We start from the raw sequence: 14,488 nt of genomic DNA, 5'->3' as shown, positions 1-14,488 counted from the left end.
GTCAAACTAAAATGATTTACATTTTACATTTTGTATAAATAAGAAGTAAAGATATCTTTTTATGGTTAGAGCAACTCCAAAGGGAGAAGGTAAATGAGAAGGGTATATCATGTTTATACATTCCCAAAAAGTGCAATATACCTTTCTAGAAATCAATCACCTCCGGATAAAAGGTATATAGAAAGATATATCATTTAAAAAAAATAAAATAATAGTACAAAATCATTAAAATAACATAAAGTGTAATACCTTCTCGAACATCTTTCCCCTTGGAGAATGATTTTTTATGAAAAGAAGGTGAATATGGTGGTTATATGATTTTACCTCTCCATTGATGGAGAGGTAAAGATACTTCTTCAAAATGGGAAAAGGTTTTATACCTTCTCATTTCTCAAATACCTCTCTCCTTGGAGAATGATTTTTCATGAAGAAAAAGTAAATATGGTAGTTATATTAGTTTACTTCTTCATTTACCTCTCCCCTTTGAGATACTCTTAGAGAATGTATAATACTTTTTCAAATACTTTTCCTAATTTTTAATAGAAAAGATACACAATAATTATTTTTTTATACTATACTCTTAAATAATGAAATAATTAAAGGTTCAGATTTTGATTTAAGTTAGCAGTTGAGCTTGAGCCCTAGCTAACAGATTTAATTCGGAGTATTATTAATAGTATAATAAACTCTAATATCTATGCAAGTAAACTTTTCTTACACACATATTAAGATCACTCATAGTCCTAAGACCATCTTCAATAATACATTTAACCTTAAAATAGAGTAGACAATTAATCTCAGTAATACTCAAAGTTTCATTTTGATTTTAAAGTAAAATATACATCTATCTTTAAGTTTATACTAAAAAAATTCAAATCACTTTTTCAAATTTTGTGAGTAAAAAAAATAGAGAATATTCTTTTAAATATTAGTATAAATGGTTAAAGTAAAATTACTATTTAATATAACATTTACATTAAAATAAGATTGTGTTTGATGTAAAAGATTGAAGATACTCTAACAATGGATTAAATGACCACACCCCATTATTTCAAACCAAATCTCTTAGGCCAATGGTATTTTTAGTAGCAAGGTTAGATCTTTATTGGATCAACTTAATAATGATTCAGTTTTTTAAGAGCAAATTAAAACATTTATTTGTTAAGGAAATTCTCATTTCGAACATACATCCTAACTGCTACTGTACATTCATACCTGAACTACCCACATACAACTCGAACCGGTTAGCGACACAATCTATTTAGAATGACACAACACAATCCCAACATAACATGATAATGACATGATAACTATACGAACACGAAATGATTCAGGTACCCGACGACGGCAGGGTAGTGGAGGTCGTGGCACTGAAAGCGAGGAATAATATGGAGGCGACAAATGAAAAGTAAAAAAAACTGATAACCTAATTAAAATAATACTAGTAGTACTACTCCTATTATTTATTAACAGTCTACTTAAATCCGACTCAAACCTAATCCGATAGTATCGTGTATTTATCGGATTGACCCAACACATACGCAATAAAAGCTTGACATTAAATCATTGATTGTGTGCATATTTATGTTGTGTACAAAATTATTAGTCCTATTATACAAATATGATCATTTTAAATGAAATGGCTAGCGTAATAAAAACGTACTATTACATTCTTCACCAAGTGACGGTCAGTTTATCACTTTTTCTTACTTTCATTCTACAATTATTTTCATACGAAGATGAAGCTATGATTTGAATATCAAAAATGTAAAATGACATTTCAATATCTCAATTACATCAATCACAAAAACAAAGTGATGTGTATTACTGCGGCAGAAAGCAATTCAAAATTTGACAAAAATTAGAAGAAAAAAAAAATACTATAATGAAATTGTAGAATATTATAAAATGTGAGACATATTTTTGAGGTTTGAGTGGAATATTGACGTGTGAGATAAAAAAAAACTGTGGTACGATCTGAGGTAAAAAAAAAAAAAAAAATTCTAAATTGCTAGTAATAGCCATGAACAAAAAATTGCGGTTTGATACCAAAAGTGTGTAGTTCCAATTGGACATGCAATTATGTCTTTAAAAAATTGATGTTGATCTAAATAATTCATTGTTATTTTCAAGTTAACCCTATTATGTTCAATGTCTGTGGCCTTTTTTTTGTCTCCCTTTTTACATCATCTATAAGTAATTTTTGTTCAGTTGGACCGGTTAGTATGAAATGAAAAAAAAACAAGCTTTTCATATTTTTTCTGTTTAGCCATAATTAACTTTGCTGGTCCAGGTAAATTGTTTGCAATACCTATTGTTCTGATTGAAATTGAATGATGTAATTAGTATTATGTAGAGACGGTAGTAGACCTGTTGTAAAAGTTTGTGTGAATAGTAATTATATTACTTAATTATGGTTGGTTCGTTATACTTTAATTTGTTCTAGACTTCTCATCTTTGATCCAAACAGCTGCATTATATTCTTTATTACTACTACTAGAAGAGAAGGGTCTAGTTTCAGTTTCACACTTCTCTTTATTTTTTAATGAAGTTGTTTGAATATAATGGAACTTAATTTATTTATCTGAATTCAACTCTTAGATTAGTCTTCAACACTGAATTTTCTATTCATGATTATGTCTAGCTGCCAAATGGTGGACTTTTAAGGTTGTTCTTCTATAAAATTAAAGAAGATTAATAATAGTTTCACAATAATCCTCATCTATTGGTTGGAAGAAAAATATTTTACAAACTAAATTATGTTTTATTGCCTGTTGCCTGTTGGATTTTTAATTTTTAAGGTTCTCGTAATTTATTTTACGTAAACACCATTTTAAAATCAATTTACTAACAACCAAATCATGACATGGATAATCTTGTCATCCTCTTCTTTTCACCAAAAAAAATGGAAATATTAGTAAATGGAACAAAGTGACACTTCGATGAATAAGTGCCGCTGTAAATATATATATATATATATCAAGCTTTGACATATTTGTATGAATTCTGAAATGTAATTTAAAAGCAAATAGTAATTAACTACTGGCTTTGAGTCAATTTCGAAGGGAAAAAATTGCTACTCAATTTCACTATCTACTTCTGAAATGTAAATGCGTCAAGTAATTCAATCATCTATAACACATAAATTCGAATTAATATATAGATTTGCTTATAAAAGTAATTACTGTGATTTTCGTCGTAGCAATTGCACGAAATGTGGGTGATAAATTAGCGGTGTCAATGTATACTTAGATAAGATTTATGTTAATAGTATGCTAGCATTTCATTAATTTTATCCTTTTGATGAAGCTTGCAAGTGAGACAAAAGGGGTAGACCACATCTTGTCACATTTATGAAATTTTGATTGACAAACCCAAATCTGTGTTGGGTGCGTTAAGCTATTTTGATATTCCAACATAATATTACATAAACATGGTATCATCAGCAGAAGGATTAGATACTTCGCTTCTCGAACCATCTTGAAAAGCATAGGGGAATTAATATTCAAGAATTGAGAATGGTCAAAAGGGTAGAAGATAAACATAAGACTAAGAATATTATACAATTGTGGGTCCCACTCATAGTCTAGAAGCCGTGTGATTTAACGGAGAAGAGTCATCCGTAAAAGCTGGGAACGCAAATTTCTATGACTTGCATATAACGGCAACATAATTCTTTGCAAATGGTCAAACTTCATCAATTATGATGTCATTCGCTACATCACCAATCGCCGTTATATTTTTTGTTTACTTATTTTCCGCCATTTTGTGAGCTTTCATCTTTTCCCACTTCCATAACCATAACTATTGTTAAAAAGCAATTCGATTAGATTTGCACGAGTTTAAGTTTTTTAGTGTACTTATCATGTTTGATAACAGGTATAGAACATCCCGTAGTATTTCTCAATCCAAACTAAAAATAGTCGGATATCAAATACTAGCATCTAGTATTTCTCAATCCAAACCAAAAATAGTTCGATATCAAATAGATGTACTGATTTTTAACGGGAGTGATCAGTTGCTAACTAATTAACAATCATAAATTAAGATCAAATCCTAGCCATTAGATTATAAGATCTAGTGGTTGAAATAATACCACATAGATTATAATTTAAATTAAAAAAAATATTAAATAAATTTAAATGGCATTATTAATGTCAATTCTCTCTCATCAAAATTATCTCAAAATTTTAAATTTACGTAACTCTCGATTTAAATTATTTTTCCGCAAAAAATATATCAAATTAAAGATAATTTTATAAGGATTCCAACGAGATCTCAATTGCATATGTTCCGACGGTGTTCGGGTAATTTGATAAATTAGATTTCAATTTTCGTACATGTTGATAAACAGATTTTATCAAAAAAAAATCTCAATAGTACTAAACGTCATATAACTATTTAGAGACCCGAGATTTTGGGTTGATTAATTAAACTACAGATAACAGATGACATAAAACCAAATAATACAAAGCAGGCTAAGAAATATAGAGTTTTAGGAATCACAAACAAAAGCTAATATCCAATCGACTTCCTTGAATTACGGTCTCTAGAGTTACTAAGCTATCACATATGTAAAACTATATCTTCTCCCGAAACATACAATTTGTAGATTGCTACCTAGAACCGAAGTCTTCTTACTAGAACTAAGACAACAACTCCTATAAGCTCCTAAGATAAATTTGCTTCATTCAAAGGCTCAAATCTCTCGATTTATTGGCAAAGACGTCAATTTCTCATCTTTCAAATTAAACTACTTATCTTTCGATTATTGTAGTAGAATCCACATGCATTTATAAGATTATCAAACAAACAAATGTATAAGCACAAGAGAAATTGAAATAACTACAAGAGCTAACAAGGAAAAACAATTGAATAAATAACTCAAAATCATAACATGTCTACCAAAAATTCCACAAAAGATGTTTCCTATTCATAGACGAGTAAAAACAACAATTAAAGTACTAAACATGAAGTAAAACAAAACAAAATCCAAGGTTGGATTATACAATTTTCAGTCTTCTCTTGCCTGGATTTGCAGAGCTTCGTTCCAATGAAAGAATAATATGTGAAATATGGAATGGAGGAAGTATAGAGATGGAGACTCTGAGATAAATATTAGGTTATGTGGTATATATACGCTTGAAAAAGATTTAGAATTGGTAAAGAGTATGCTCCAGTGATGGGAAAGATGGTAAATTCGAGCCCCTCAATTATTAGGAGAGATTTGCTAACAATTTCTTTCCTTCCTTAAATTTTCGCCTAATTTCCGCCATCTGTTGACGGCACTGCGCGACGTTCGTAGAATGACCATAACTTTCTCCACAGAACTGTGATTTAGATGTTCAAGGTACTCACGCGAAGCTCTTTCGAAGACAAAGAGAATGATACTCCCTCCGTCCGTGAATAGGAGTCTTGTTTTTCCATTTTAGTACATCCGCAAATAGAAATCCCGGTTCACTTTTACCATAAATGGTAATAGGGTCTCACTTTCAACTAACTTATTCTACTCACATTTCATTAAACTAATATATACAAGTGAGATCTCTATTCCACTAACTTTTTTTCACCAACTTTTCTTAACAATTCTTAAAACTCGTGCCGCCAAGGAATGAGACTCCTAATGTCGGACGAAGGGATTATGTAGTAAGCATTGATTGAACTTCAAACTCGTTGGCAGAATGGGCTCGAAGAGAGGCCTGCTGCACCTTGACACTTTTGCACATTTTTTCTGTCTTTTTCTATCATTTATCAACAAAAACGTCAAAATACCAAAATGTATAACATATGCAATTTAAGAACATAATTTGCATAATTGACATTAAAAACGAGCCAAATCTAAGCCTTAAAAATATGCAAAACCCGTGTTTATCAACATCGAGCGTTATATGCATGATATTTGACAAAAGAAAAAGATACTCTTGAGACTCGGAGTTGGAGCGACTCATTAATATATTGTGGACTAGGGCTGAAAATTCGGTCGGTTCAAAAACCGAACCGAATTATCGTTTAACCAACTAAATAAACTACCAAACTAGGAAGCAGAACCATGACCGCTAATAATTCGATTAGCCAATAACCGGTCGATTAATAGGTTCTTCCAAGGAACCGAATTGCAAGACTTATGTCTTTTGATGTCGTCCAATAAAAAGCATTCGTCATTCTCTCCAGTGTAATATTGCTCGATTCATGAAACTCAATTAAGTTGTTGATGTCATCTTTTCATTTTATTATACTAGTTTTTTCTTTTAATTTCTCTTTCCTCAAAATTAATCAATCTTTTAACAAGAAGTTGCGGACATGCAATTTAGAGAAAGTTGCAAAGGCAAAGACCTTATTGTCGATGATGACATCTTTAAGCCATGGAGCACGAAATTTGGGTGGAAGGCAATCGACCCGCTAGAAATCTGCCACACCAATATGGAATATTGGAGTAGATATATGTAAATTTTTGGGAAATTGGTCTCTAAAATCATGAACTTTGCCTAAAATTTGATATTTCCCATGAATTTTGAAATTGGTATATAATATCACGAACTTTGCATTTTGTTTGGTATTTCCCGAACTCACTCAAATAAGATATTTTCATCAAAATCTTATTTAACATAGGCAACCGTGATATGTTTGATAATATTTGAAACCACATTTTAAGTTCATAACATGTAGCATAAAAAGTCACGTTGAAAACCACGTTGATTTAATTGTGTCAAGTATGATAAAAGTCTCGTAAGTTAGTCAAATATAGTAATAAACATGTCGTGGGAAATACCAAACAAAATGCAAAGTTTGTGATATTATATACCAATTTCAAAGTTCATGGGAAATACCAAATTTTAAGCAAAGTTCATGATTTTAGAGACCAATTTCCCTAAACTTTTATATTATTCAACAAAACAACGCCGTTTTAATACATAGATTTCGCTACTTCAGCTTTAATTTTATGATATCATCTTCTTATTATTTAATATTGTCACATAATCTTTCACATCATTTAGTTTTATTTGACAACCTTAAAGTTATGATAAACATTAATATTATTGTGGAGTGGTACATGACATACTACATATTACTGCAAAATTCTAAAACCAAACTTTTAAAAGTAAAACACAAATATACTACTTTGGAGCATTTTTAAAGAGAGAAGATATATATAAAAGATATATTATATATTTATCTTTTTAAAAAGTGAAATATACAATTTTAAAAATAACACATTTCAAGAGAAAAGATATATAGAAAAGTAAATAATTTTTAAAAAATAAAATAATATAAAATGCATTAAAAAGTATAAAGTATAATACCTTTTTAAATACCTTTCCCTTTGGAGAAGGACTTTTCATGAAAAGAAGACAAATATAGTAGTTATAAAATTACCTCTCCATGAATGGGGAGGTAAAGATACCTCTTCAAAATGAGAAAAGGTATAATACCTTCTCAAATACCTTTTCCCTTATAGAAGGATTTTTCATGAAAAAAAGTAAATATGGTAGTTATATTAGTTTACCTCTCCATTTTAGGAGTGACAAATCGTGTGGATTGGGTCGTTATCGGGTCAACCCGATATCGACCCAGCCCAATAAGGTCTAACCCAAACCCGACCTGTTAAGAAAACTCTAAACCCGAACACGAACCCAACCTGCTACCTTCAAACCCGAATACGACCCGCATCCGACACGAACCCGTTAATGACACGATATAATTTGGGTTGACAGGACACGATAACGACCCGAACCTGATATTACACGATTACGACCTGATATTACACGATTAAATCTAATATTACACTATTAAGCCTTATTTTTCAATATAATTTATACGATTAAAATCTATTTTATACGATTTAAACCTGATTTGTAAGAAATTAAAATATTAAAGTAAAATTTATTTTTAAAAATAATAATATCATTTCTTAACGGGTAACCCGAATCCATCCCGCATCTAATCCGAAATTATCGGGTTCTTAACAGGTCAACCCAATAAGAACACGAACCCAATAAGGCTTGACCCAAACCCAATAATTTCATGCGAATTCGTGTCGGATTATCGTGTCGTGTCAAAAATTGTCAGCCCTACTCCATTTACCTCTCCCCTTGGAGATGCTCCTAGTAGAACTGCAAAAAATCTCAAATACCAAAAAGTCTCAAATACAGTACATTAAATCGAAACCAAATATAAATAATCATTAACTAAAAAAATGACCAAGTATTTTACTACTCCATCCGTTCCATAGTAATGAAGGCGTTTTTTTTTGGCACTGTGATTAAGAAAAATTGTGTTAGGTGAATTTAAGTAAAGTGAGAGTAAAGTGGAAAATGAAAAAGGTAGAGAGATGAAGACAGAATAAAGTAAAAGAGAGTAAAGTATTATGGAAAAATGTGTTGACTTTTATTAAAAAAGAAAATGACTCTATTACTATGAAATGTAACAAAATGACAAAATGACTCTATTATTGTAGAACTGTTAGGGCCCGTTTGATAAGTTAGTAATGTCAAGATATAGATATCTATCTACTCATTTCTAAATGTTTGGTATTATAGATAACTTACCATACAAGCCCGTGTTATTTCTAAAGCCCATCTAGAGCCCGCAGATATAGCTTCAAAATAGGGATATATGTATCTTACAAAATTCGTCGGATAGCTATCTTCCTCAGCTTATGTACGCAGAATTATAAATTTTCTCTCTTTCACCCTTTGGCGTTAATCTTCACGGTTGTCATCTGCAAAAATTTGATTGGGTGGGTGTTTATTCATTATCGATATGGTGGGTGTTTATTCATTATCGTATCTTCCTCTATTTCTCTCTCATCTTCTTTTTCATGAAGAAATTCTTTGTGAGTTCAATTCGTTGCCTGTTGCGAAGTTTTACTGTTATTTTTTGTCCCCAGTTCAATATTACTGATGGATTTTGTTGGGTAAGGTTGATTGGAGACAAAAAAAAATAGGTCTTTTAACAATATTGTTTGAGGTTTAAATTCTGCACTAGTGACTGGAAACTGTTCTATATGAATTGTCTAAGGATTAACACATTTTGGATATGTTTCTCATATTTGAGGTAAAAACCATTATGCCGTCTCTCGTAATTTTTCATTACTTATTTCTTTGTGTCCAACAATAGAGCATTATTTATTCTCCAATAATTTATTATCTATTTTGTTTATTTTAGTGTTCATACACCTAACAACCATGGTAATTTTGTTGTGGGTTCATGGTTATGCTGACAATTTTGAGGCACAAATTTTAGTGTGTGGGCAAGGTTGTAATAATGGTGCAATGGCTCGAGAAAGAATTTGAAATCTAGTTAGTTCTAATTTTCATGGCTATTGCGCTTGAACTGTTTAGATTTGTAATATGTAGAGCTGTGCTAACAAAATGGAACTAGTATATACTGGAGAGAGTGAGAAACTAGTAGTACTATTTCTCCATGTTTGGATTTATGTTGGTGATCAGGTTGAGCATTTGGAAAAGGTCATCATCTAGTTACTGCTAAAAATCAGATGAAACTTGGTTAGGGTCAGAAGTTGCATTCATCTTTGGAAGGAAGTCAAATAATGGAGCTTTTAGATGCAAATGATCCCGTGTGGCTTAATATATGAGGATTTTCCCCACCACTGATTTGAACACCAGGAATAAGAAGTGGAAGAATGAAGATGAAAAGTGTTTTAAAACAATTGAGATTTGATTGTAGCACACAAAAATGAAAGGAAAAAAGCAATTAAAGAAAAAGAGAGAAAAGGTGCAGAGGGCATTTAGCTAAGGATTGAAAGTTTCTGTTATGTTACAACGAAGATACCTATGTTCTTAGCTTTATTTAGTTTTTCAAAAACTTTGTTAAGTATAATAGAAAGATAAGAAATTATTGAATTGATATAAGGAATTATTTGATAAGGTCAAATATGTCATTACAATTTATTTTTGATTTTATAATTTCCCTACCAAACAAAGTGGACTTTATAGAAAAAAAATTAACTAGAATATCAAACGGGTGTTATTAAAATTAAATCTTTTCCTAACTTGATCCTAAATCTTGATCACTAACTAAACTAGACATATTCCACACCACTTATCAAACGAGCCCTTACTATTTAACGGAGGGAGTAGTTTATACTTCCATTTCTTTTGATGATACTTGATTTTTATCCATTTTGCGGTTGCTTGCTCAACAATAATATCTTCAGATGTTCCTAGTGTAGATGTAAAACATGAATTCACATGAAAATGGACATCCCCAAAACCCACACCCTCCTCAAATCCGAAGAAGCTTCTTCACCAAACCCATTTCTCTAATCTCGATCTTCATACTACTCCTCGCGATCTCCTTCACCATCTTAGCCCCCTCCCTGCCATCCCTCCTCAAATCCACCCACCTCAAAATTTCGCCCCCAACAATTACGAAAACCGACGTTAGCGAACCCCCTTATTGCCTGCTATGGATGGCCCCTTTCCTCTCCGGCGGCGGCTACAGCTCCGAAGCCTGGTCCTACATTCTCGCACTCAACGCCTTCATCAACAATCAGAAAACCCCATTATTCAAATTGAGCATCGAGCATTACGCTGATCTCCAAGATTTGGAATTCTGGGTGGGTTTGCCCTCGGAAATCAAAAATCTCGCCACCAATCTCTACCATACCAAATGCAAACCGAATCGAACCATAGTAATTTGCCACAGCGAGCCCGGGGCTTGGTATCCGGCTCTCTACCAAACCCTACCCTGCCCGCCTACGGGCTACGGTCAGTTTAAGGCCGTTGTGGGCAGGACTATGTTTGAGAGTGACAGAGTGAATGAGGAGCATGCTGGGAGGTGTAATCGAATGGATTATGTGTGGGTTCCTACTGATTTCCATGTTGCTACATTTACTCAAAGTGGGGTTGATCCATTGAAGGTGAGGAAGATCATCCAGCCAGTCGATTCTTCCTTCTTCGATCCGTTAAAGGTCGAGCCTTTGAGCTTGGATTCCGTGAGCCGGGTTGTGTTAGGATCACAAAAGTTTATCTCAAAAGCCCAGTTTGTTTTCTTGAGTGTGTTCAAATGGGAGCATAGAAAGGGGTGGGATGTTTTATTGAGGGCTTATTTAGAGGAGTTTGGTGAAGAAGATGGTGTTGCTCTGTGTTTGTTGACAAATGCATATCACACAGAGAGTGATTTTGATAGGAAGATTGTTATGTATGTGAAGGGATTGAGTTTGGATGATAGATTGGCACCTGTTTATGTGATTGATGGCCACATAGCTCAGGTTAAACTGCCGAGGTTGTATAAGGCGGCTGATGCATTCGTGCTTCCATCTAGAGGCGAGGGGTGGGGCCGGCCTGTGGTGGAGGCGATGGCAATGGAATTGCCCGTGATTGCCACCAACTGGTCCGGCCCGACTGAGTACTTGATGGAGCAGAATAGCTATCCGTTGCCCTATGATAGGATGAGTGAGGTCCAGGATGGACCCTTCAAGGGGCATTTGTGGGCGGAGCCATCTGTTGATCAGCTGCGATTCTTGATGAGGCGTGTTGTGAGCAACCGTGATGAGGCTAAGGCTAAAGGAGTGCAAGCTAGGGTCGACATGAAGGGGAGATTCTCCCCTGAGATTGTTGCAGAGGAAGTTGTGACTCATTTGCAGGAAATTGTCCAAAATTTTGGTTGAAATTTGAATATATAGATAATGGAAAAAGGAATTAGGATTTGGTAAATTGAAGTTTACCTATTTGAATTCTTTCTACAACTATTGGCTATGTAGAATGTCTTTTAGATGGTAGCATTGAGGGTATATTGATTTATTCAGACTATTATTGTGTGAGATGTTGGAAATGAGCTGATTTTATAGGGATCAACTGTACATTGCAGAAAAAATCAAAAGATTGGTGTTTAGTCATCCAAAATGATATGTGTGGGCGTGTTATTGTCTTGACTTGGCTATTCATATGTGGATCAGCACTGCACAAGTGAGGATCTCAAGTTAAGAGGGTTTAGCCTATCTTGAGCTGTGTGTTTCAGAGAATCTACATAGTTTTTTCACTGTTTCTGCTGAAGAAGGTGAAACTCAAAACATGGTAAAAAACTGATGCTGTTAAAAGTGCAAAAAGGTTAACACGAATGAAATTTTATGTCTGATATCATATGTTTGTTTTCATTTTCTTGGAATGGAGTATTATTAGTATATGACATGTGAATCTGTAGTGATGAGAACATCCTGAATTTTCATCATATTTGTGCTGCAAATTATTCTCCTTAAATAAATCAGAGCCAAATGAAAGACAGAACATATAACAGTGATAGCAAGGTAATCCTTACAAAATTATCTTTAATTTGATATGTTATATGAATTTAAAGTTTTGGGATTTCTTTTGAAAGTTGGTTATAACTAATTTTGTAGTTAATTGACATTAATATCCCTATTGATATTTTTTGGAATTAATCATATGGCTTTATTGACGTTTTTTGTTGATTGTAATGATATTTCAGGATTAATGATCTAGGCCTTTAATTTGAATATCTAATGACTATTATTTAATTATAGTTAACAATTAAATATAGAATTAGCAATATAACACTCCCCATATATAGTATTTACATTTCATCGGCCGTTAAAGATAGTAGTGAATGCTTGGCCGTTACTTTACGTTCTATTAACTTAATATTCAAATTAGTTGTAAATCTTAAATATGTTAAAATAGAGTTTTAGAACATATTATATTAAAATATTAGTATTTAATTATTCATAAGTTATTATTTTAAATAGAGTTGTAACGGTGACTAATCATGTTTGAATTAGTTATAGATATAAAATATTTAAATTCATAACCTAAATTTATAAAATATTTAAATTTATACTCAGAATTTATAAATATTCATAAATATATAGATAGGCTATAACTATAAACATCCTATTCCTTACACAAAGACACCATTCTCATTCAACAATAGTTACAAATAGGGATGTCAATTGGACTAACCCGTTCGGGTTCGGGCCAACCCACTCGGGTTGTCGGGCTATTTTGGTGTGGGTTGTTCGTTTTGTGAATTTTTTGGGCTATAAATTTTTGGCCCTAGCCCTAAATCTTCGGATTTCGAGCTAACCCACGGGCTATTCGGGCCAAAAGTGATCTTATGTGTTAATTTCTTTCCAATCTAATATTCTAACTTAAAGAAAATATAGATTGTAGCAAATGTAAAGTGTTATCAAAGTGATAAAGAGTAATAAAATAATAACAATTGAAGATTGAAACAAAATACATAAACATATCAATAATTAGTAGAACATGTGAATCTAACTACAGTTAAATGGAAATCATGCATTTAAAAGGAGCTGAATGGCATTCTTAATTATATACCCCCCAAAAAATTCTAAGTAGTTAAAAAATATAGTATAGATAGTAGTATGTCAAAAATAAATTCTATGAAGTTGCATGATATTCTTCTACATCAATAACTTTTGAAGCTTCAACCGGATCATTCTCTTCGAGAGGAAAGACGTAATGCAACATTTAATATGAGTAAATATTAATAGCATCTATATTCCATATAAGTATATACTTCATATTACCATATAAGTAATTACCATATATACTTCATATAAATATATAACCCAAAATTTAATTATATTTTTATTTTAAATGCTCAACCCATGGGCTAACCCGCAACCCACCCGGGCTAGCCCGCATAATCCGCTGACCCGAACGGGACAGCCCGTGTAGCCCTATTCTGTATCTGGGTTGCGATTTTCCGGCCCTAACCCTATACTTTTACCTGATTATTCGGGTCGACCCACGGGTTTCGGGCTAGATTGACATCCTAGTTACAAACATGAAACATCCAATGCAGCATATTCCTTTGTGTAGATAGATTGATAGATATAGATTTTTATTTCCGAGAAAAAAGATAAATTGATTGATTATTGCCGTTATGATTAGAATTTAGAGTAAAATAATTAAATTCGGCCACCCTGTCCGGGAAATGACTTGTTACCTGTCCAAACCAAATCAACTAACTGTAGGCCACCTCATCATTCACCACTATGTTCTATTGTCATCCTGCCCCCTCAACTTTATATTCATTTATTTCTACCCCTTTTACTTTGAAATATATCTATATAACTAAATTTTGTATTCTATAATTGTTATGGAAAAAGAAAATCTGAGAAATCGCTTCAAAAATGATACAAATGATCAACGCGCATTTGAGAAATTAAGAAATTAGTAGTAATTCATAAATATTATAGTGCCTGGCTTTTAGGAAAACATCATAGATCTACTTTTCTTATTGAATTGAATGACTAAAAATACAACTTATATCAATTTTATATCTATATTTGAGAAATTGGCATTCAATCATATTTAACCGTTTTCAATTTTCATAAATTCATGAATGTTGTAGCAATTAATTTTAATGTTTTACAGCAGTCACTAATCATAGGAACCTTCCTTTATTGTATTTCTTTTATTTTACTTATTCATTTGTTTCAATATATTCACCCTTAAACTTTATACATATAATCTATAGA

At 32.3% G+C, this 14,488-nt stretch overlaps 1 protein-coding gene across 1 annotated transcript; it reads left to right on the top strand.

Annotated features, from left to right (window-relative positions):
- The first annotated feature begins 10,145 nt into the window (after window positions 1–10,145).
- LOC125204253 (UDP-Glycosyltransferase superfamily protein) lies at window positions 10,146–12,147 on the top strand. Its single transcript, XM_048102855.2, has one exon. The coding sequence runs from the start codon at window positions 10,202–10,204 to the stop codon at window positions 11,630–11,632; it is 1,431 nt and encodes a 476-aa protein (XP_047958812.1). The 5' UTR covers window positions 10,146–10,201; the 3' UTR covers window positions 11,633–12,147.
- Window positions 12,148–14,488: the final 2,341 nt, after the last annotated feature.

This window comes from Salvia hispanica, chromosome 6 (genome assembly GCF_029641045.1).
Source record: "Salvia hispanica isolate PSC_SH4W2 chromosome 6, Shi_PSC_v1, whole genome shotgun sequence".
NCBI lineage: Eukaryota > Viridiplantae > Streptophyta > Magnoliopsida > Lamiales > Lamiaceae > Salvia > Salvia hispanica.
Note: the sequence above shows the minus strand (reverse complement) of the source record. Positions and strands in the feature narration are given on the sequence as shown.